The 25,434-nt window shown below is 39.5% G+C and overlaps 1 protein-coding gene across 3 annotated transcripts in view; it reads left to right on the forward strand.

Annotated features, from left to right (window-relative positions):
* Qin (tudor domain-containing protein qin) overlaps positions 1–25,434 on the forward strand; it is a 228,711-nt gene that overhangs the window by 195,039 nt on the left and 8,238 nt on the right. For all 3 annotated transcript variants that reach the window (XM_076764661.1, XM_076764662.1, XM_076764663.1), the window contains 4 exons: positions 22,175–22,396; positions 22,999–23,126; positions 24,989–25,137; positions 25,276–25,371. In XM_076764661.1, coding sequence (XP_076620776.1) covers positions 22,175–22,396; positions 22,999–23,126; positions 24,989–25,137; positions 25,276–25,371 — 595 coding nt within the window. The remainder of the gene's footprint in view (positions 1–22,174; positions 22,397–22,998; positions 23,127–24,988; positions 25,138–25,275; positions 25,372–25,434) is intronic.

Below are 25,434 nucleotides of genomic sequence, written 5' to 3' on the forward strand. Positions count from 1 at the left end.
TAAAGACAGAAACTAATACATTGCGTTGTTAGTAGCCAATTATCGAGTTCGGGTGTCGTACGATAATACCCTTCGTATCGCGAACTCCGAGCACAGGGGAGTATTGTGCACCTATAACGCACACTAACTTGTAAGTAGCTACTGTCGAAGTTGGAGCTACAAAATTACAATTCCTCCGGTAACTAAAGGTCGACTCCGACGAACGAACGTTCCCCAATTTCCTAATGTTCCATTACGTTTATGGAAACTCGCGTTCACGGAACGAGGCTATCGTTTAATTTTTCGAAAGTTCAATTTTCTAATGAAATTTTCACGAGAGATATTTACGATTGCTTTTAAATAAAAATCAAAGTACTAACTGTTTTATTTCCGGCGATAGTAGCAAATATTTCAGACGTAATTTGAATGACTTCAAAGAGTAAATAATAAAAAAATTTTTCCCCCCAAGTTTCAAAATCATTAAAGTCTTTTTATGCGAATACATATATAATTTCGAGCTTGAAAATTCATCCGTGCTGTTTTCAATAAAATTTCATCACGGCTGCTCGGTATTAAAAATCAGGAAACATGAACATCGTGTATGTTTTATTCTTATCTGCACGGACAAATGATGTAATAGAAAATTTTCCCTGAATGTTCCATTTTATAGTTCTGTTAAATTTTGCAGATTAATTAGGAAAACTGACGGGTAAATTGAGTCGAATCGCTGTTAATGCATAACACGAATATATTGGTTTACAATTGATAATTGTGAGAACTTCCTTTAAACGATTCGCACCGACATATGTTACTTAATAGATCAATTAGAGGCGACTAATTAATACACTTTATATAATCGATAGCTGTTTCATTTCGTTCAAATTGAAACGTTCCATCACTTAGAATTACGTTCGAAGTCTTTTATTTATTTCTAAATTCTGTAATGTGAAATAATATACGATGCTTCCTAATATTTTCTTTTTCACTGGAAATAAACAATTATGTAACACGTACAGAGAGATTAAATTCTCTGTCAGAGGTCCGAGCGGAGCTAGAAATTTTATACAACCTTTTTACACAACGATAACTCCGTTCGTTTGCGAGTATTTACCGGCTCGAATTTGTCCCAGCGCTGTCAAATGTCATTAACTATCAATTTGAATAAAACGAGTTAAATAGTTCACCGAGATTCCCTGAAAGCACCTTTCATGCCGCGCACATTTCATTTACTGCAATTTACTACGAAATCCATACGAAAATAATTTTCAAACGTTGTTAAATGCAGTTTATGATAATACCCGCGCTCGACAAAAGTTATCAAACAGCATTAACATCCTCCGTACGGATTTGATATTTTGACAGAATGTGTGAACGAAAATTTCAGTATTTCCAGAGCGTTGTAAAAAACAGTGTACGAGTACTAAACACTCGTTACTCGAAAATGTGAAAAAATTGCCAGCATCGATAATAGATTTATTATTCACTCTTGTCGTGTTTTCGAAAGTGCAAACTGTTTCGCGAAATATAGATTATTAACGAAGAAATGTACCAAATTACGAGTTTTTGATATGGTCTAAGAGATTAAATAAAACTAGAAAACGGACGTGGCTTATTTTACGCTTGAAGTATTATCGTCGGGTGATTAGTTGATAAAAATTTCACAAGGAAAATGTAGACTTCGGAGTCTGTGTTCGTCAGGATATTCGAAACGAAGTTAGAGATCCTGCGCGGATAGGAACGTCCATTCGTCGATCATCAATTTCGGTTGTTCCACGTGCGATACACACTTGTCTGTATCGCCGGCGCGTGACTTTGTTCCTAAGCAAGATCTGCACTCCGCGGGAGGCACAATATAAAGGACGATGCTTCGGGACGATAAAAACAAATAGTCGGTCCAAGCAGAGCGGACCATGCGTTCCGCAAAATAACGTTAACTCCGACACCGTCTACCAGTCACGTAGGCCATGGAAACCTTTAAAATTCGACGTTTCTCTCGCTTCGCGACACGACGGAATCGTGCAAACACCTTCCCTCGCCTTCAAACAATTTTCGTCTTTCTTTTCTGACGGTGCAAGCTCGCCAACATCCCACGATTCCGGGTCGTACCTTCGTATTTAAACTCGAGCTCGATTATGGCGGTCGTGCGGATTCGGAAAATGGATTCTGGCCTTGCACGGATCGCGTTCGAGCAAATACGTGTCTAACCGGACGAATTACTCCGAAATCGGTCGCGATTTGCAAACGTTTAATTTAGAATTTATTGATGTCGCTGAAATAAAATATTTATTAATTCTATCTTTTCGTTTCGAGTAAGAATGCCCATGAATGCTAAATCGCTCCATAAAATTAATTGTACGGGCGTGCTTATTTATTAAAAGCCCATATCGCGCACCCTTTTCTAATAACACATATATAAAGCGAACATGAAAGGCGAAAACATGAATAGTGAAGCGTGGCGCAGAAGGCGAGAGGCGCTGTTTTCAAACCTAACCTCCACTTCGCGAGAGCCTGAATACATTTCATCGAGGAAGTAATTAAATTAAAAAATTAGCAGATAAACACACGCTTTGGTACCGAGCATGTTCCTCCCTGGCAGTCTTTGCAGTCCACATTGAACACCATTTTCCGTCCCGTGTTCCGCGCGGGCGTTTCTTTCTCCGACTCCTTCTCGTCGACAATTTAATCGGCGCCGCGGCGACTGACGAATTTCTGAAGGGGCGAGGATCAACGAGATTATCTACCGTCTAGAACGTGCACGGGGAAAAATCGTACGACGGACATGCACGTTTCGCGAAATCCACGCGTCCGTCAGAATCGTACGTCTTTGGGAAACCATTGTGCTCGCGATTGCCTAAATTCGATCACTTTCCGCGACAGACGCCTTTTTCACGTGAACAATGCTAGCCAATACTTCACCGAAAATCAAGAAATAGTTATGGAAGATTCTAGAGGCCAAAATAAGACGAAAATCAAGGATACTAATTTGTTAATTGAGGCTTCGTTAAAAAATTATAGAAACATCTCCAGCCACACAGTATATTTTCGGCAAAGAATTTTTTTCTCGAAAGTACGTAGGATTTCGAGGGTATGTGTCTTCACCAAAAATTATTGTATTTGACCCCCGCAACCGAAAATAATTTTTCCAGAACGATTTGAAAATTTTTTTTTCGCTGAAAAATTTCAGCAGCTATCCCCTACCGATTTTTTCTTAAGAATTCGTTTTTCATTTTTAGTAATTTTGTTTGACGCCCTACAGAAAAGTTGTCTAATACTTTTTTGTAGGTACCCATGGGCTCTGCTTCAGAAAAAAATTTCATTGAAATATATTCACTATTGTAAAAGTTATTGCTGTTTGAAAATTGGACCACTTCTATGGGGTTTTTCTCATTTTACGGGGTTAAGGAACAACTTTTCGAATATTTTTGGAATTTCTACATATTCTTTATTAAAATACGCGTTGTTTGCCGCGTGAAACAGTAAAATCCGTCAATCCGTTCAGAAGTTATGATGTTTTAAACATACGCCTGAAATTTCAGTGAAACATATCAATGCTATGGTCAGACATGAAATTTTCGGAAATGAATTTTTTTCTCAAAACTGCGTAGGATTTCGGGGGTGGGTCTATTCACCAAAAATTCTTGTAATTATCCCCCGCAATCGAAAATAATTTTTTTGGAACGATTTGAAATTTTTTAATTTCGTCAAAAAATTTCACAGCTTCTCGAATTTTTTTTCTCGAAAATGCGTAGGATTTCGGGGGTGTGTGTATTTACCAAAAATGACTGTAATTGACCCCAGAACCTAGAAATAATTTTTTTAGAACGATCTGAAAAATTTTTTTTTCGTCGAAAAAATTAGGCACCTACCCCCTGTCGATTTTCCTTAAAAATTCGTTTTTCATTTTTAATAAATTTGTTTGACGCCCTACAGAAAAGTTGTCTAATACTTTTTTATAGGTACCCATGAGGTCTACTTCAGAAAAAAGTTTCATTGAAATATATTCACTATTGTAGGAGTTATGGCTGTTTGAAAATTGGACCATTTTTATGGGGTTTTTCTCATTTTAGGGGGTCAAGGAATAACTTTTCGAATATTTTTAAAATTTCTACATATTCTACACTAAAATACGCGTCGATTGCTTTTTTAAACATTAAAATCGTCCAATCCGTTCAGAAGTTATGACGTTTTAAAGATTCGCATGAAAATTCGGGCAAACATTTCTAGCTTCAAATTAGATTTTCGGTAAGGAATTTTTTTTTCGAAAATGCGTAGGATTTCGGGGGTATGTGTATTGACAAAAAATAATTGTAATTGATCCCCGCAACTAAAAATAATTTTTCTATAACGATTTAAAAAAATTTTTTTTCACCGAAAAATTTCAACACCTACTCGAATTTTTTTCTCGAAAATGCATAGGATTTCGGGGGTATGTCTACTCACCAAAAATGATTGTAATTGACCCCCGCAACCGAAAATAATTTTTTCAAATTGATTTGAAATTTTTTAATTTAATTTTTTAATAACTTTTTAACGAAGCCTCAATCATCAAATTGATATTCTTGCTTTTCGTCTTATTTTGACCTCTAGAATCTCACATTAAAATTTTTTCCAGGATTGGCCGAACACCCTGTATACTAGCACTATCATCGAAGAAACGAAACACAATTTGAATAAATCGCCTTGTATCCGTGCATAGAACATTTCACATCCTACTGTTCGTTTGTTATCGAAATTAAATTATGAAATGAATTTTATTTCTTCACGTTCGAGTCTGAAATTAATAATTTTACTATTTTCACGAAATGTTTGTGATAGAAATAGATTTCAATTAAAAGACACGACTGTGCTCTTTGTAACGTGTGAGGAAGGATGTCCAGTCGATACAAGTTTAAGGGATGAAATAAATCTGTTCGTGTGTAGCTTCATTTCCAAAGAAAACGACCGTGAATCGATCTAGCAACAGTATGTAGAGGCTTGTAGTAAATTGTGAGCGGAAACTACTAAAAACTTTTCCAATTAAGGAAAAAATCGTAGCCTTTGAGGAGCTGGTAACTTAGTCTATGCTGGCGAGAGTCCGTGTACCTTTGATTCGATGAGTAAAAATTTGCATGCAACGACGCAACGGTTCAGACTAAGAAACAAATTAAGCGTTTACAGCTCCTCTAAGCTGCATTGTTTGCGAGTATTATACGACATCCGTATTTTCTATAAAAAAGAAACTTATACAAGGACCGTTGGTCAAAGACTCGTTTCCTTCGATCTCTATTAAAATTAGAAAAATACGTCAAATTTTCCTAACGTCTTTTATTTAGAACGATTTCAGGAGGAGAAAGAATGATTATTTGAACGAGAATGGGTAAGAGGAAATAACCTGCGTGCATGCATGTCTCGTTTCTGACGTTTTCTCTAGCCGGAAACACGCGCGCGAAAAGACAGCGTTACATTCTTTTTCCAAGCGACCCACGAGTCAACTAATGACTCGCTCTCAGTAGTCATTGTTCATTGTTCGACGATGTACGTACACGTTGCGATAATCTACGCAACTTCCCTTTCAACTATTTTTACCTTGTCGACTGCTGCCATTGCAGACGCCGAAAGGTGTTCGCGTATATTAAACGGCGAACTTGTTGCGTTGCTGACGTCTCCGAACGTCCAACGATTGTGTTTTGCGTGCTACGCGTTTCTTTTTATTGCAAAAGCACGCCAACACCGCGATAGGCAGTCGAAAAAATTCTATTTCGAGCTTCGAAGCACATTTTATTACCGAAACACTTTTAAAACAAATATATGCAGAAAAAAGTAATGGTACAGGGGAATTAAGTGTACCTGCAGCACACAGGTAACTGGTGAAATTATTTGTCATAAGTAGACTGTGGATTTTATGCGTTTATAGCGTATGCAAATACGAAAAACATATGCTAAATGTACAGGGAAATATTCGCCTATGTAAACTGAAATATTAATATTATTATATTAATTTATGAAATACATTCTGCATACGTATTGTATATGTTTTCCATATTTGCATACGTCATAAATGCATAAAATCCCCGGTATAAGTATAGACAAATAAAGTACGATGATACGTGAAATAATGTATGATTATGCTTTATGTTGATTACAGTGAAGAATTAACGATACTTGGACGAATTCTCAAGAGACACTGAATATTGATGTGGCTCGATATTATAAGGGGGTTAAATAAATTTTACTCGTAATATCTGGCAACTATGTCGTAAGAATTGCGAACAAAAAGGTAATAAGGCTATCTCAAAGGCACCAGTTCGCGAAATATTGCTCATTATTCGAATGTTAGGTAACGTTCCTCCTTCAGTTCCGTTTCTGCGTGCTCGGGGGAAAAAGATAAATTAAGAAGCGATCGCCTCAAAGAAATTCAGTTAGCCAGAACAGCCACGAACGAAGATTGAAATACAATCTCGTAGATTCATTTAGTTCAGCACCTAGTAATTCGCAATCTGCCTTTCGCCTGTTAGACCACTAGTCTGAGATAAACTTTCAATGAGGGAAAACGCCTGGCCGCAACCTCGTTCTACAGGGTGTCTCCGTAATTCGATCACCGAAGATGCCATTGATCTGTGCGTCTCTCGGTTCATTTAGCACTTCCATTGAGCATCGGTCGCGTTCGAAATAACGTACTATCGATTAATTGATCGACGTACAGACGGCTGCTCGTCTCTCCATAATGTTCGATGCATTATCGCGCGAAGAAAGCCGTTTCAATCTCGAAATTCGTGCGCGATTTCGAAAACGAGGGGATCCGGAGGACGGTGGAAAATGTTTGAATCGTTGAAAAATATATTAGACTTCGTTGTCAAAGGGTCACGTTTTAAATTACTTCGCTTGTCCCAAAGGGCTGATCCAGAGTGTCGTCGTGTACCTGATGCTCGAGAAACGAACATTTCTAAAGCTCCTTTGATGAGAAGGTATAATTTTGTAATATACAGAACGAGTATACAAACTCCTTTTTAAACGTAAATTACAGTTTCAGTTATGCTGGAGCAATTATTTTTAGATTAACTTTTGTGTCAATAGATCGAAACGTATGTAAATTTGTCATTATGGAAATATATCTTTCAAACTGATTCGATCAACACCCTGTAGATTCCGAGTATGAAGTAACGTTGGAGAGAGTCCAACATGAATTTCTAAGATTTACATCATATAAATTGCATAATAGTATTTCTTATTTCGACTACGACTATATTGCAGTAATAAACTTATTCGTTCCTTCTAAGATTATTCATCTTTATCGAGTCTGTCGTTAAACGTCACTTGTCACTTAGACAATTTATGAGGAATTCTATATTAAAGAAATTATTCGAATACTCGTAAAATTTTACCTTAATCCATCCTAACTCTGAATTACATATTTAACGCCAGACTTTTTGATGTCCGGACTCCAGTTGCAGTTAATTACCGCCGTTATTAAATTGCGTCAGGACCAGGTTGTTTTGATTAAATATCTAAAGGCTGAAACGTCGATGCTTTTAACAGCATTCTTCGTGTCTTTGATGCCGAAGGTACGATTAAAACGCGATCTTTGAGCACGCATTCCTCCTTCGTCGGACGCGGGGATTCGCTAATGAATCCTTCGGATTCTTGACAAAAAACTTGTCGCGATATTGTTACCGTGGATCGTCTTGAGCGAGTTCGTTCGAGGAACATTCCTCCAGTCGACGTACTCTTTGTCGTCACGTTTGGACGCGTAAAATAACATTCCCTCGACAGTTCATCGGTGAGTATTTTCAAAGGAATCGCGCTCGATGACGAGACGGAGACATCGTTAACCAGACAGAGGAGGGCGGATGTCTCCGTGCAAACAATAATTTCGTCCAAAATCACATTACGCACATTGTGTATTATGTCAAAACTTTCGGAAGTTTTCGTCGTGGCGCGGAAACTTGCCATCTACGCGGCAAACTAAGATATTCATCCCAACGTAACGAAGTTTCTAAGACGACGAACGACCCGTGCCTGGCCCGTGAAACACATCCACGAGATCGACTTTAAATTACGTTCATTACAAGTCCCCTGTGACATTGTTCCATTCGTCAAGCGAAGGTATGACGCGACTACCAGTGCAGGAACATGGTGGAAAAGATGGGCGAAGGAGTACTGTTGTGACTCCATTTCTAGAAGTTCCTATCTCTACTGAACCTCGACTAATACTATTTCTTCTATTCAATATTCTAATAGATATTACGTACGTGAAACTATCTCACAGGAATAGATGACGTGACTCTGTCAGTGTATCAAAATATTGTCAACGAATCATGCTTGTAATTTTTATGATTATCTCCACGAGTATCATCATATTAGATATCATGACATTCCAAAAATATGTACTGACTAAATATGATACTCAGATTCGACTGACACGATAGTCAACTGTATGTCAACGCACTCACCAACTTGTCTTTCGATTGTCCTTGACCCGGTGCTGCGACAATTTGAGAAACAGTGCTCGATACCCACTGACACGGATTCGTTCCACGCGTAGGGGCAAGTGGCTCAGTTCACGGTACCCCTTCTCCTTCTCGTCACGCTTCTCGATCATGCGCACTGAGGCATTTGACAACTGCGCGACGTAGATGCGCGAGAGTCATTATCACAGAACGGAGCGACTTTAACCTTCCGAAATCCCTAACCTAGAAGCTGACCTATGCGCGACCGATCACTTTCAAGTAACAATGATCTGTTAGCTGTTCCACGACAGTTTAAAATAGGTTAAAATACTCGATTCAATTGTCAAGCTATGCTAGGTTTCTAAATTAATTGTACAAACGATATAAACCTCTGTATTTTTAATAATTCAATTGTACTATCTTTTGCTCATTCTTCCTGTTCGACAATACGAAGTCCATTTGCATCGTAAACGCGCGCGAACCAGATTTTCGTTGACGGACGGGAAGCTAAGTGTCTTTCGATGCAAATTTCCGTCGCGGAAAGCCGTTTGGCAAGGCCATTGGCGAAACCGTTTCCTCGATCGAGTCAAGGTTATGCGATCATAAGTCCGGATCGATGGATACCCAACAGGGATTTCCAGTTTCTGAAAGCGGTAGCGGTCACGGGATAGAAACTTTCGACTCTCTTTATTTCCTGGATCTCGTTTTCCTAGCGCAACGTTGGATCCTTCTGGATTTGGAAAGCTTCTCGAGAACTGGAAGTTAAACTTTGACGTGACCAGAGAGAGGATACAAGACGGTCCCGAGATTGTGATCTCCTCTGGCTAAAAGTACCGATGTTGAACCCATCAGACGCGATAAGGCAATCGCTTCTAAATTCTCTTTCAACTTCCAGTCTTTAAAGAAACAAAGACTCGATTGAAATTGCCTCTCAGATTCAGCCCTGACTGATTCCTTTAGATATACCTGAGATTATCAGACTAGGTCACGTCTAAAAATGACGTAAAAGTCACGAGATCGTAAGAATGTCAAAGTACCTAGTCAGAGAAAGGATAAAAAGGGAGTTGCACCTACAGGTCCTAGCGTCCTAGCGTAAACACGCGAGGTTTCAAGCTTTTACAAACGACTAGCAGCGGAATTCCAGTAACTGGAGCTGACTACCTTGCAACCATATAAGAAGCGCATACCGAAACTATCGCAACGAGTGATCTTTGCGGGAAGATTGACCATCAAAGCGTTTCAGCGTGTCGATGCGACGAGGAGGATCGCCATCGATTCGACGAGATCGAACAGCGTTGTCGCGTAATCGCGAAATTAGCATCGTGCGTAACTAGTCCCAGATAACAGAAACGAGAAGCGCAACCTTCTGCGCGCCTCGTTTATCCAGATCTCACCTACTCGCCACGGATGAACGCATTTTCGCGTCGTTGGAATTCCCACCTCCATTCAGAATGGACGTTTACACGCACGGTGAAAGGAAAAATACGCTGGATGACGCGTATTTCCGACCGCGTGAACGAGACGATGCCAGACCGTTACAATGTTCAGAGTAATATAGCTTTCGTATGAATAGCATTGACAAATTGGATCGGCTCTTCCACCAGCGCGAACAAAGATGGCGAAGGACAATGAACGGTTGCAGCAACGCGCAAGAATGCGAGAAACGAAATAACTTCATCGTAACTGAGGCTGTATATCGGGATTCTTGGAGCTCGTGATGGATCTTTCGACTAATTACTCGCCAAAGAATCTCGGGAGCACGCGATGGAATAACCAGTTACCTATTCTGTACTTCGATTAACAAATTGGCTGCACATAAAGTTCACCAGACGTCTCGATAAACCTATCTATAAATTTTTTTATTTTATCATTATTTTATACTGTCTTCAAGAATTGGAAAATTGGGAAATTGGAATCTCACCAATGCGAGATATAATAGTGTAAGGGTATATGCTTTTTTTAAATGAACCGTTACTCTTTCGCTTTCGATATTCCTAATGATATTTGCTCGAAAGTGAATCCTATCGTGCCGCAAGGATTATCCCAGTCGACTGTTTAGAGGAGAAAAATGGAAGAAGGAAAACGGAGAACGCATATTCTCTGTGCTAGAGTTGCACAAGCAATGAGTCACGCGGTCTTCGCACGAGCATTAACGTTGCAACGTATTTTTTTTGCGAAATTTTAATTGGAACACTGGATACGCGATACGATTAATTGGATTCGACGGGGATCCTACGTTTCGCGTTATAACGCGCGATTTATTAAAATAATTTATGCGCCCGTACCGAGGGGGAGGGGGCAACAGAGAAGATTTAATACCCCCCGTCTCCGTACGAATTTGTCTTCTATCGCGGCCGATTAATACCGTTTCGAAGGTAATTCCCGCCATCCGCGCGATCCAGTTTCGAGTCTCGTCGAGATACTTTCCATCGTTTATAGAGATTTGCTGGATCCTCATCGCGCGTATAAAAACATCTGTAACGCGATACCTTTTCTCATATTTTTAACGATTTTGCTTTCACTCTTTCTCTGCTATTTCACTTTTTTCTCCACACCGATCCCCCTCCGGCAAAAAATCATTAAATGTGAACACTTTATTACATTAATGAGAGCGTTCGGATACGAATTTAAAATTGTCCTTTTTGCAAAATTTTTAGCAAAGAATTACGAAGAATAAGTTGTATGTTTTATTGTTGCATGGACAGTCTTTGTCAGAAAATTTGTTAAAATTCACCGTTTCGATCTTGCATGTCCATTTATTATATTTTTACTTGTTTCCCCGAAGAGTTTACGTACTAATAAAATATAGTGAACAATATGAGGACTACTTTCGATTTGCCTGTTCGACGGGCAATAACGGGGGACAATGAATTCGTTTATAGATTAAAAAACGATAATTATGAATTCTGAATGAATTATTGGCGGTAATAATTAAAAGGAGCATTGCCAATTATAATTAAAGATTAATTATCGGTAATAATTGTCGTGAATATTCTCTGCTCCCGATCGATTCGCAACTCGCTCCGAAACAGACGACTCGCCTAAAACATGTTTATTGCAAAGACTAGTACCCGAATGAATAATAACAGACTTTTGGCATAACGCGTTGGAAAATTACGCGAGCACTTTGTACGCTCGACCGAAATACCATGAATTATCCTATAATTTGACAAATATTTTAATATCTTCGATGCCAAGTTCCCGAAAACGTATGAAATTCTTCAAATATTAACGTTTGTAGTAGGCGCGATGATCCCGTTTAAACCTTCTATATAACATCGAAACGCTGAATTTATAATTTTACTTTGAAACTGCAACGCGCAGACCGTTAAAGTTGGTTAATTAATATCGTTGTTTCCGGTCACTCTGAATCGTATTGTTTTCACAAAGATTAATTATTCACGCGCAACATATTGGTTTACTAATAAATTTACATTCGAAAGAGGAGTAAAATAAATCGCCTCAAAAGCGCGTTATGGACATGATTATTAGAACGTATTAAAGAATTTACATTCGAACCATCTCGTTACCCATGCAAACTGCCCGATAATTCCTCGTTTTCGCAATATATAAAAGTTACGTACCAGTAACTTTTAAATGGAGAAAAAAAATATCCAACTCTCCTTTACTCTCACTTTTCTTTCATAATGGAATAATAGTTTCTAATAGCTCTAGCTTTAATGTTATTATTATTTAGAGAGTTATTTAAAAATCGAGACCCAAAATGTGAGTCGATTGAAGGAGTATATTAAATAATATTAATTTCGAAACTTGACTGGGTCGTTGATTTCGGAAGAAATTCGATGGATACTGTTAACGGGGACACCCTGTATAGGATGCAACGTGCAGTTGCGTGGTAGCATCGGTTCGTTCGCACGATGTATGTACAAAAGTATCGGCGGGATCGGTGCATTCACGCGGCGCGTAGGAGTCGCGGATTATGCACCTATGCATTATTGTCACCGTTGGTTTACCCGCGTGACGTCGAAATGGAATTTATCGTGGCAAGCTTCGAACGACGACGAGTCACGCGTCACTCTCTCCAGCAGATTTATTTGCACGAACTGAGCAACGGGTAACATCGAAAATAAATTCCGCAATATAAAAATAAACCGACGTTCCGCGCTATCCCCGGCGGTCCATTTCTCGTTTAATTTCGTTCTCCCGGTCTGAGAACAGTAAATGTCTAACAATGTAATTAACTCACCGGTATTTTGAGTATCGAAAATTAGGACGAAGAATACAATTTCAATAATCGAGACTCCAAAGTTTCAAACGCTGCTCTTAAAAACTATCGATCGTACGAAGAAATTTTTCACATCCAAACGAAGCGCTGAAGAAATGCACGTAGAAATTTTCTTGAAATCGCATCTTCGATCAAAGAGATCGGGAATGACGACGAGGAGGGATTATAAAGCATTGAAACGGATGTTCACGCGAAATATACGTCGCGGAAAGTCTGTTTCCGGTCTGTCAGATTGTCCGTTTCGCGGTCAACATTTGATCCAGCGAGCGTATAATGTCTTTGATTCCAATGAAAAGGTTAGAACCATCGATTTCTCCCAGAAGAAATTGCGGTTCACGCACGACAAAAATATTACGCCCGTGCACGCTGTCGCTCAGTATTTTGCACAAAAGAAGCCCCTCCCCCCCCCCCCCCCCAATCTTCGATCGATCGTTTTTGCTTCGACAGAAACGTACGCGGACACGGTTTTCTCTATTTTCCCTCCCTTTGGTGCTTCTTTCTTTCCTTCGACGACGCATCACGACGAAAACATTTCGACGTCGAGAAAACAATAACTAAACGGAAAAATGGAATGGAGAACAGGCGTTTCTTTCGCTTTGTCGCACGCTGTCGGAAGAGTCGGGCAAAGATTCGAGAAATATTTATCATTCTCACGAGAGAATTCTTTATTCTTTAGCCATTAATTCATCTAACTGCAATTAATATTGCAAACTTAATTACATCTTCAGGAAAAATTTATACGTTCCGAAATGGCTAATTTATTTGAAAAGACAGGGAATAAAAACCAAGATGATGGCGAAGAAAACTCAGAATATGAAGATATTTTACTGTATGGAACTATTCTACATATTATTTTCGTTTTATCTGTTTTGAACTACGTTTCCCCCGCTAAATAATTTAGGAATAACCCAGACAAAGAGCCACCTATCAAACATGAACCAAGCAAAAGCAGTATTATCGTTCTAATTGTTAGTGTCGGTTGTTATCGCAGTTGTTTCAGAAAATCGATGAAATCGTGCTTGGGGTATAGCGTGCTGATAATGCACCTTATCGAATGCTCCCTAACAATAAGTAATACAGGCTGGTTCCCTAACTGTTGCCAACTTAATGTCTCCAACACTATCTGCAATTTAACTAATAAAAGATGCACTATATTCTGAACAGAATATTTATGCGCGTTTTATATTCGCGTGAAAAAATATTCGCCGTTGGATTTTTGTTTATGCGAGATACGACACGTTCGAGCCTTCATTTCTAAATATCATTTCATAGTTTGCTTCCAAATAAAATCTAATACGATAATCTGAAAAATTGATGAATAAGAAGATGGACGATCGTCAAAATTTAACAACCACTTGTTTGAGTCACAGGATTTTTCTTTTTCTTTAAGAGGAACACCTTCAAAAAAATTTGGATTGAATTAATATATTGAATAATTTATTTCTACGAGACAACCTGTACCTGTACAATGGTGCACGTCCCCACGAGAAACGCAGTTTTACAAATTTGATGCGCCGCCGACAGTAATTGCTCGTAAATATTAGGTACGAATGTTTCAACTTTCGAATCCGACGTTCTAAAAACGAAACACGATGGACTGCGTCTCCTAATTGCCTCGCTCCAGTACGAGAGCGCATGAAATTCAGAAAAACAGAAGTCTTCTTAACCGTGGTTCCGCCGTTGTAAAGAGAAAAAAAAAAAAGAAAAATTACGGGGAAAGCTTGTATAGAAAAACCGTTCACGATTCAAAATACAGTTGCCTTAATTTCCCAGCCGACGTCATTAGCAAGTAGACTTGTCTTCCAGTATTACATATCCACGGCTTTGCACACGCGTATAATAACTTCTAATTATATCTCGAACACGCGCGCGCACTCGACGACATTTATATAATTCATAATGAGGCGTATTAAACGAGCATGATTTTAACGCGTGTTGGATTTACTTGAACCCTAGCCGCGCGCGTGTGTCTCAATTTTGCGACATCATTAATTTTAATGAAGAAATCGTTACACGCACGGTGTCTTTGAATACCTGTAAACGATCGACACCGATTCGCGAAATATCGCTTGAACCCGAAAAGAAATTTAGTGCACGAACGATAAGTTAAAATTAATACCTCCATCGTATTCGGAGCCTTTTGGGCGCGTAATTAACGACGACGATGAAGAAACATTTTGACGCCCGAACCGGTTGAAAGTAACAGTCGTAATTTATTCCATAACGGGTGCGTTTCGAACGCAATGCAAGTCTTCATCGGCGCAGAACAAAATAAACAAATAGCCTCTGTGAATGGGGAAAATAAAGACTCTTTTATGAAAGTTTAAATGAAAACAATTGCGATGGTATAAAAATTGGGGGATAGGTTTTAATGAGATTAAAATCAAAATTTTAAGATGATATTTTAAGATACAATAAATAACAATGCAATTTATCGTGCTATCTACGCGACTGTATCATTTACATTTTAATAGCGAGAAAGTTTTAAAATCCTTTCGCGATACGTACTTTTTTATTTATGTTACTTAAAATTGGACACTTTCGAAATAATTTCACTCGAGACATTATTCCAAATTGATCGCTGTTCTGAGAAAAATAATTACAATTTCGTTCGTCTTTAAAAGAAGATGCCTCTGTCATTATTGTTTCAGTAATAAATTGCTATTGGAAATAAAATAACACGGCATATTTTCGTAATTTGAATCGAGATAAATTTCCTCGTTAACGATCCTCATCCCCTTTGTCAACCATTTGTTTTCATTTTTCCAATAAACATCGCAAATGAATAAATTGCATCCAAAGAAGCAATTATCAATTGAAGGTTAAAAATATATTATTTATTAATTCGTTATTTCGTGTACGAGTAGAAAGTTGCGGTATTGTGCGTTCGTAAAAAAACAGACAATATTTAATTGCATTCGACGTTGGAGATCTATCACGTATGGATTAACAATTAATTGAAAATAAAGATGTCGAATTTTATTAACAGAGATATTAAACTTATTTTTCACTAAAAATTCATACTTTGAATTTCTCCTGTAATAATAATTACGAGTCTTTATTGTATCAAGATTATGTACAAAAAAGAAAAGTAAAAAGAGAAAATTAAGTATATGTTACGGTACAAAGGCCAAGTACAACTATAAGCTGCTATTAACCCAATCATATGCCTTGATAAAAAAAAACAGCTGTCACCTAACGATTACACGTCCATTAATGAGATCGTTCACTTTGCTTGATATTTGATATATGATTGTTATGAAACTTATCGCACAAATAGAGCATTAAGGAACATTGGATACTCGCGGTTAGGGGTTGAAAACTGCCTTGAAAGTTGTGAACGAAAGACAAAGTTTGGCTCGTAGCTGTTTAATCAATCATCTTAAACACTTATTAAGGACTTTCAACCTTGATTTATGATGCAGTCGACTGGTAAGCTATTTTCGAAGGACAGCTGCAATCAATATCCATGAATTCGATTAGCTACGAAGAATTAAGGCCCTAGGAGATGCACCATTATCAGTAACCTTTCACATTTCTAGCTAACACGTGCGTTTCTACAGTCTTGCTTCCTCGCCCTCAATAGCGATTGAGGTAACATAGATACGCGAGGACACTCGTAATCGTTGCCAAATCTGCAACCCTGGGCCCAATCTAAGCCCCTCCACGACACGATTCGACTACGCACTTGCCACAGTAAAATTCTCATCTAGATGAAAATTAAAACTTCGACCCTGGAGATAAATATTCCACGAGGAAGAAATACAAATTTAACTGTTTAATCGAACATACGATACAGCATGTACGAATATAATATTTTCAGGGCACATTCTCGAGACTTGATCCGCAAGAAACAAAGAAAAGAAATTTTTTTACGATCATTCCAAAGACAAGAGCCCCCTTAAACCCCGAATGCTCGTTCATGCTCGAGCGGGGAAACCTCGACAAACGTGGAGCACATTTCAAACGAGCTCGAAGGAAAGGCTGGCCATGGAAATCGCGGACGAGCAAGTAACCGGGCATAAAACGATCTCGAGGAAACGCTCCTCCCGCGAGCAAACGGCGGATAGCGCTAAGTATTTATCTACCGACCGGGCCACATTCGAAATGCAAATTAGACAAGGCGTTGCTTGAGTGACGGCTCTGCGAAAGTGCCGCTCGTCTTAGGCTTTATCGGGTTTTCAGAGTCACGCTTTGCCCCCCCGCGAACAGAAGCTGAGAACAAACGAGATATTTTCTGTCCCCCCCCACCCACCCTTTCTCCCACTTACCCTCTGTCGATCGACGATTCGAAAGGCGTTCCACTTCCAGCCGGTTGCTCGGTCTAGATCGAGAAATAATTTTCATTCAAGGATCGCTCTCTCAGCCTCGCTCTCTTTACGCTGGACGTTTGAACCTCCGCAAACCATCCGCGGCCATCGTTTTATCGCAAAAACCATCGCGAGCCTCGTTACGAGGATTCAAATTAACCGGTAATACAATCTAAAACCTCCATTAATCGTATCAACCTTCGAATGGGCTGTCTTGAACGCCTGGGGTCCATTCCGACCCGATTCAGGATCTTCTTATTTTACATTCCAGTATAAAGTTTCTAAATTAAATTTTTGAAGGGTGAAACTATTCGACTTATTCTACCCTGTCGACTCAAACCCTTGCAATTTGGAGCAAAGTTAATAAAATCGTTGGATCGTAAACGGCTAATATCCGAGAATCCGTTTCTTCGCGTCGCGCCTCGCGTTCTCCCGGGTTCCTCGCGGGAAAATTAAATTCGTTCGTGCCTTCCTGTCTGCGACTCCGCGTTTCGAAAGGCCGTTCGTAAAACGTTTCGGTTACGTCATCATATTCCTGTCGATCGACTCGTCTCATCGCTATTCACCGAGCGGCGAGCGAATGAACTCGCAATAATACCGTGCACGTTTCGCGAAGCGAGCGATACGCGTTTCCACGACCGAGCCCGGCGTTTACACAGGCGGAATTAATGAGACAGGAACCGCGCGTTGGCCAGGCAAATCAGTGTAAACGGAACAAACCGTTCAGGGGCGTCGATTACGATCGGTTCTCCGCGATCGAGCGCGCGCGATAAGCGCGAGGAATAAATTCAGAATTCACGGTTAATCCGAGGGAGCTTGTCCGCGAATTCTCGATCGATCCCACTAATTAAATCCCGACGACCCCGGGTTTCACAGCGATCGCTGGCAAGGTAATCCACGTTATCGATCCCGATCCCGTGAGACTTGTTCCCAGCCACTCCGTGCTTCGACTCCCATCCGCGGATGAACTTAATTTCGCAGCCGCGGCAAGGTCTTTCAGCGACTTCCACTCGTTTCGCTTCCTTCGGGGCCTCCCTTTGACTGTTTACGCAGTATAATTAACGCTGTGCACCGCGAAGACGTTAAAGTGGATTCACTGCGGCTGATTTAACAGGGTAAACAAGATTGCACTTGCGAAAGACGTTCCGGCTGGACGAAGACGATGATAACGCGTGGCGAGAGATTCCTGTTGGGTCTCTGCACGCGACCATTATTTTTTATGCAATCTCTATATGCACGATGGACGAACAACGTCACGATTTACTACCAAAAATTCAGCTATTTTATAAATACATGCTAGTAGCGTGCGAAAAACTTATAAACACTGAGCTATCGTTATTGAGAAGCGATGCATGCAAATTAGTGTATTCTCACTTTCGAAACAGAAACTTTAAAATGCTGATCGAGGTGAGAACAAAATTCGTACAAGAACAGTATTTATGATACATGAAAAACTTTTCGACGAAATCAAAAAATTTTAGATCGTTCTGGAAAAATTATTTTCGGTTGCGGGGGTTAATTACAATCATTTTTGGTCGATAGACATACCCCCGAAATCCTACTCGGTTTCGAAAAAAAAATTCATTACCGAAAATATAATATAATATAATGTATACAGACTGATCCAGCCATAAGTGTTGCAGTATTTATATCTTTTGCTCGGACGAAAGGCATCTATCTGAGCAATTGCTCACAGTAGTTATTCAGTAAACGAGAGATTACTAATCCATTAAACCGCGTAACCAGTTCTTTTTCTCTTTAGAAGACTTTCTTTGGCCTAGTTTTGTAAGATGGTCACGATAGTAGCTTCTTTGCAAAGGCAAGAAACTAACTCAACGAATACGTGTGAAAATTGAACTGAAAAGGGAAGAATATTACAGGCACATGGTGTTAATGAAATATAAATGCTTCTGTCAACGTCGAATGTCAAAGCCTTTCTTCATTAAAAGATCGAGATATACAACAAATAAGAGACGAAGCGACCAAATAAAAGAAACACAGACAGATAATTGTCGGAATTAGGTGTGCTCGCCTTGCCCAACGTCTGGTCGACTGCTTTGAAAACGTTGATCGTCTACGCGTCGTCCCTCGTTAAGGAGAGGGAGAGAGTCTATAATTGATTTCTCGCGGTTTACGTGTCTGGGAAACGGTAACGCGATCGTAATAATTGTTATCGTGGAATTAATTGAGGGCTCGCTGCCGGCCGAGTACCGGGACTTCGACGGAGAAAGCGTTGTATTAGGTATCCGTATTAGGTCTCTATGGCGTTCGTGAGAATTTGTTATATATCGTTCGTTCAGAAAATAGGTCTATGTACTCTTGACTCGCGAAGGAAAAGGTAATCAGAATGCCGGGCCGGAGAGACAATGGCTTGCATCACTAATATTTCGCGGTACTTTCCTTTCTCGAAGCGCAACTCCGGGACGCGCAATTTCAGGCCATCCACCGTCGAAGCGAATAAAACTTATCCCAACGAATCCCAATCCTCGACCATCAATTTTTCGTACCTCTCAATCTTAATATGCTCCGTGAGCCTGTCGATTGTATCGAGCTACTTCATAAATCAAATTTATCATTGTCCATTTTTGCAACGCGCTTCGTCGATTCTAGGGTATCTAAATCGTTGGGTGCACCCTGTCTAAACCAATTATTTTTACCATTGCCTCATCGTTTTCGCCGTTTAACTGTCGCGTTTAGGATGACTCGGTCTGCGGTTTCTTCATTGAAATACAGTTAATAACAGCGTAATAAACGTCTTTTAATGGAGAAACATCACCGTAGACTATTAATTATCCTCGAGCACTGTGACCTCCTACGTCGATTATAATCTTCACTGTAACTGACTACCTATATCAATAACTAATAAAAAATTGTTCGAATTGAGATCGAGTGTTCCAAAAGGCCCCAAACAATTTTGACCAAACACGCACGTGCCCTCCGCGACAACATCGTGACGTGTTCCGTGTTCCCCACTCGTGGACACGAATTTCGAGTCCGTTCGCGCTCGTGATCCGCCAGGGATGTCCAGGAAGCCTCCCACGCTCCCTGTCATCGCAACCTTTCGTCGTAAAAGTGAAAACGGAACGCGGATCGCAGAACGCTGTCTCGACAAACGGTTCTCCAGGACCGTTCGTAAGGATTAAAAACGACGGATGCACTCACCAGCGAGCGACAAGAGAAACGCGACGCAGCCGAGTACGCAGAAGCTGTCGTGCAATCGCATGGTCCTCCTCTTCCTGCCCCTTTATCCTCGCGTTCCTTGGTAAAACGATTGTTTGCGCCAGCTGAGAGCTGAAGCTAGGATCGCGAGGTTTGGCGAACCAACGTCATCCTCGATGCTCGTTGGTTTTACGGTGTTGGAGAACGGTTGACGAACGTCGAACGGTGTTTAACGCGGAACAGAACGTACGACAGCGGCGATGGTAACCGGTCCTCGGGACGTGAAAGACTGAGGAAAGGCGCGTTTGTTCGGTCGTTGGTCCGCTCGCCGATGTTGAGCATCTACCCACCTCTTGTTCCCTTGCTCCCGACCATTCCAATCTTTGCCACTCTCCCTTCGGCGGAATAAACACTTCTCCCTTCGCGGAGAATCCTCTTTCCGATGGAAAGCTGTTACGAGACCGACCTTCTGGTTCACGGCGAGACCGCGTCGATCGTATCGCGTTGTTGATATTCTGGACTCGCGCGCCAAGGCGTTTCGACGCCGAAGGATAACGCGTGATCGCTCGATCCTTGAGATCAACCAATAAACGCCCAAAGGTCCCGTTTATGCATCGACGAGCCCAACGTTCGGGCCACTTGCACCGATATAATAACCCACGGGCGAAACGATCTCTTTGTAAATTGGTAAAACTTTAAATTGATCTTTTCTGTGAAATTACTAAAAGTATTTTGAACTACGGAGACTGGGAAATGCGTTCGCGAAATTTTTGCAGAATCTCCGGGCTCCACGAATCTTTGTTTTGCAAACATTCGTGGATCGATTGTCAGTGGATTGGTAAACCTGATTGTATTTGAAATCTTTACATTGTACCTGGTGGTTGGTATGTTGACAAGTTCTGGCCGAGTAGCAGGCATCTCAGATATGTCGATACACGGAATTCGACGTACCCCCGATTCAGCTAAACCACTGTCACTGGACCATAAACGGGGCAAAGAATTCAATAAAACGTCATGTTCCTGGACTCCATCGCGGCGTCAGAGAAGACCCGATAAGCACGCTGCGAATCTGTTGACAGTTATACGAAAATGGACAAGTTCATTCTTTTTTTTTTAAATACACAAATATATATGTTAAGGGCAGTTTGTAAAGAGGGTGAATCTAGAATTACTCGAGTGATCTTTAAAGTTGAATGTTTAATTTAAATAATACTTCAAACTTCATTCGTTAAAAAATGATTGCACCCTCCTAAACACGTAGTATCGTCTCTTAAAAAATTCCCCACCCCTGATAAAGCACCTTGTATAAGAGTTATGAGACACACAGTATGACCTAATACTTGCGTCATAGAATATTTCAATTGATATTCGACCAGTCGTTCGAAGTACTCGTTAAGAAATCAAAGCGATGATATATCGTGATCTGACTTCTGAGAAATATCGACGACGTATTTTGGCAGAGAACTTTGATAACGTAGGACTTGGAATAACTAAAAAATTCTTACACGAAAGTGATTGGAACTGTTTAATTTTCGACGATCTCAGGACGTTCGAATAACTGTACCGACTTTTGTGAAAATAAAAAGTTCGTTAGAGCATTCGGTTAGCGAAGCAACGTGAAATTTTACACGGCGGGCGCGTTAAATGTTAAAACTACTTTAAATACGTCTCTTGGGTTTTCCTTGAATTTCGTGTCTGTCACTTGTTGACCTTTCCTTGCGTTTTCGACGTTCTAGCCGCGGAACTCGCGAAGGAATCGAGTTGTTGATTTAATCCTGAATCGAGAAGTGCCCGTTTAATAATTTCGGGAATAACTTTATGAAAGATAACAAGGATTTCGTAGCTCTGCCTCATGTTAGACGTTATGATGATCCAACATCATAGTTGCGTGATTATATCGTTCTTACAATAAGAAACCTTAACTTGTATTGTTCGTTTCATTGCTACGTTAAATATAATTCGTATACTTTGTTATTATTTTACGAATAACGATGAAAATTTCAAACGTTTTTAATTCGAAATATTAAAGTTGCTTCTTTTTGTTTACGTTTCAGAAATTGAAACAAGCAGTTATGCAGCCGACAGAAGTACTGAACACTGACAGCATAGAAGCAACTATCACGCAACATTTTGCTTACTTGCACGGTGTACTTCAAAATATGGAAACAAAGCTAATCGACTCGCTGCATCAGCGACGTGACTCAAAGAATAAAGATATCGACGAGATTGCACTGCAACTGAAGGAACACGAAGAACGACTGCAATCTGCACACGTTGTAAGAATATTTATAATTTTTCCTCATCTACTCTACTGGTCTTAATCTGCTCTATACGTTAGTCGAATAGTCCAAATCTTTGCGTCAGAGCACATAGAATGCACAAACAAATGACTATTAGTAATTAATAATATATCTGTCGCAGAATACAGTTACAATGAAATATTTGAACGCGTGAATTCTGTAATAATATTTATAATTATTTTCATTATTACCATAGATTCAATTATTAAAATGAATTTCTACAATTTTTCATTAAAGTATAAGCCATTGTTTCGATCGTGAGTAAACACGTATAAATTTTTCATTAAAGTTCGAACATACTACTGCTGAAAATACTCCAGCTAAAATTAGATGACATTGCCAATTTTCCATGTGTCATAAAATGTTTAAAATTTTAAATCTTCCCCTGTGAGCTACAGGGGTGTGTACATGACAGGAGAAATACAAATTTTCATAATGAAATTATTATGGACGGCCAACAGTCATCGAAATGAGCTGTCACGGCGAGAAAGTATTGTCTTCTGTTGACGATTAATTTTAATACGTTTTTTTTTTGTTATAATAAAAATATATATATATATATTTTTTTTGTTGCGTAGATAAGCGCTTCGATCACCGAAAATCTGGACAAAATAGACATGAAGAAGTTGATACAAAAATTGGAAAAATTAACCAATACTCCGTGCCATTTGATAATAAATTCCGTGCCAGAAAATCAGGAAATCGAGTAAGTAATATTTTACTCCTATACCAAATAATATTATTTATATTATTTATAAATAAACCTGCTTTGTATAATATTCATTTGCTTCGTTAAAAATTTTAAGAGAATAAGAGTGGCTTCTCGGATTGTTAATTAAAAGTAATACTTTCCAAAATAATTACTACAGTAGGAAAGTACTTTTATAAGCAGGGAAATCTAGAAACACTGTTCACTGTACAAGATACAGAAAATTGACATTAATTTCACTTTCTTCGCTTATTTCAAATTGTATTTCTTTCTCTACTCGTTCAAAATATTAAAACTCCTTGATCCGGGTCTTACAAACAACGAGATACAGTTTCGTTTACTTCGTTTTTCTATATTTTTGTAGTTTATTTCCAGTTAAATTTATTAGTTCGAATATCGTTTTCGAACATTATTACCAGTGTGTTGTTCTATTCGTCGCGATTTAAAAAAAAAAAAGAGAAAAATCAAATCCCTTAACTAGTCTTGAAACATACGGAACAGTGTTTCCCGACGCAGTAAAAACTAAAGCTTTTGATAAATCAAAATCTCCAGTACGTATTGAACAATTTATTTTCCTCGCTACCGACGATGGTGCAGAGTCGGACAAATCCTCTGTCGTTTATATCCGTAAGCAGCTTACAGATGTCCAAACGAAAAGTGAATAAGCGCGAGAGAGAAAGGTATAAGAGTAATTAATTAAAGTGAAATGCACCTATGGTTGCGTTATAAAGCCGCTTCAAAAATTTTTTTCCCCCAACCGCGAAAACAAGTGTCGTTCCGCCTTTGTTTCAAACCAGAGCAAACAGAATCCTCCTTGATCAACGACAATTTTTAAAGAAGCTTGCAGTTTCTTCTCATTTTGCAAACGATTTGATATACTCACACAAAATATAATTCATCATTAAACATAGTGCACTCTACTAGCGTTATATTTATGAAGCAACCGACGCCATAGAAAAATAAAACTTGTCGTACCGTTTAGCTTTTCCCTTCGCCACTTTCTTCTATCTTCGACCAAAACAGGAAGAACGACACGTTCCAATTGCGTGACGCACCCTATATAGTGCAGTTTTCTTTCTCCGTGTTCCTTCTTGCGAAATGATCAGCGATTGTAGCAGCTTAGCTTACGGAGTATCCATACTGAAACAAATTACAAGGGTCCAATTATGATTAAAATAGAGGAAAATTATTCTCTTGACGAATCAGTGCTGGGAAAGTTTTGCAAGAGCAACTCAACTAGTTTCTTTTCGCGATCGAGAAACTCTTGTTTGTCGCTTGGCCACTTTGGTGCTTTTCTGTCGCACGAATCCGTCTATCGTCATCGTGCGTGGCGATGAGTATCGCAAAATCATCAGCGTGTTCCATTTACATTTCCATCCCGTTGAATTGCAGTTTCATTTCTGAGAGTTCCATGTCCGTGCCACTCTAGTTCGGTTAAAGTTCCATTTACGTTCCATTTACGTTTCGAGTTTGACTTCGAAAGTTCCCGCTTACGACGCGAGTTTGCGTTCGAGTGCGACCTCGTCGTTTCATCTAGTATTTTATTGTTCGAACGACCATTGTAATATGCAGAGTCTGAAGCAGCGTTGCGCGGAGGGTGCAACGAGGATAGTCAGCTTTTGCACCTCTCGTACACTCGACGTACCAGTCACTCTGCAATGTTACAAGTACCATTATGATTCTGACCGCGAAAACTCACTATAATTGCTTCTGTTTCTTACAAACGTTTTTAAAAATTAAACGGACGCTGGAAATGTTTACGAAAGAAATTCCAAACAACGCAAATATTTCATACCTGCGTTGCTTTCAATTAAAGTATAATTTATTAATTATTGAGAGGGGAAACGTTTGTTTCGCAGGTTTCACGTCGACGAAAGCATCACCGATGCTATCAAAAACCATTGCACATTGGACATACCTCCAGTGACAAGTTTCAGTTTGCTTCGAACGGAATTGCTACCGGACGGTTATGAAATAGAATCGCTGACCGAGGAAAACAGCTTTCCAAGTAAAAATAATTTTCTTCCCGCCCGTTACGAACCGAGTGAATTTATTTGTTTTGCGTTTACGTTGGAAAAAAAAAGTGGTAAATTTAATTTATGGAGACGACGAAAATCTTAATTCGTGCCGAATTTCGTTTTCACAGTTGTTAAAGGCAAGCCGTTTTTGCAATTGCAACCTCCGCCCGTTACGTCGGTCGTGGACATAGTGCCTCGAAAGATTGATAACCACCTTGCCATCGGTACGTTTTCGCATTTTATAATTCACGAACAATCTCTATAAAATGTATCTTAGTTGTGGTTAT

This window comes from Colletes latitarsis, chromosome 5 (genome assembly GCF_051014445.1).
Source record: "Colletes latitarsis isolate SP2378_abdomen chromosome 5, iyColLati1, whole genome shotgun sequence".
Taxonomy (NCBI): domain Eukaryota; kingdom Metazoa; phylum Arthropoda; class Insecta; order Hymenoptera; family Colletidae; genus Colletes; species Colletes latitarsis.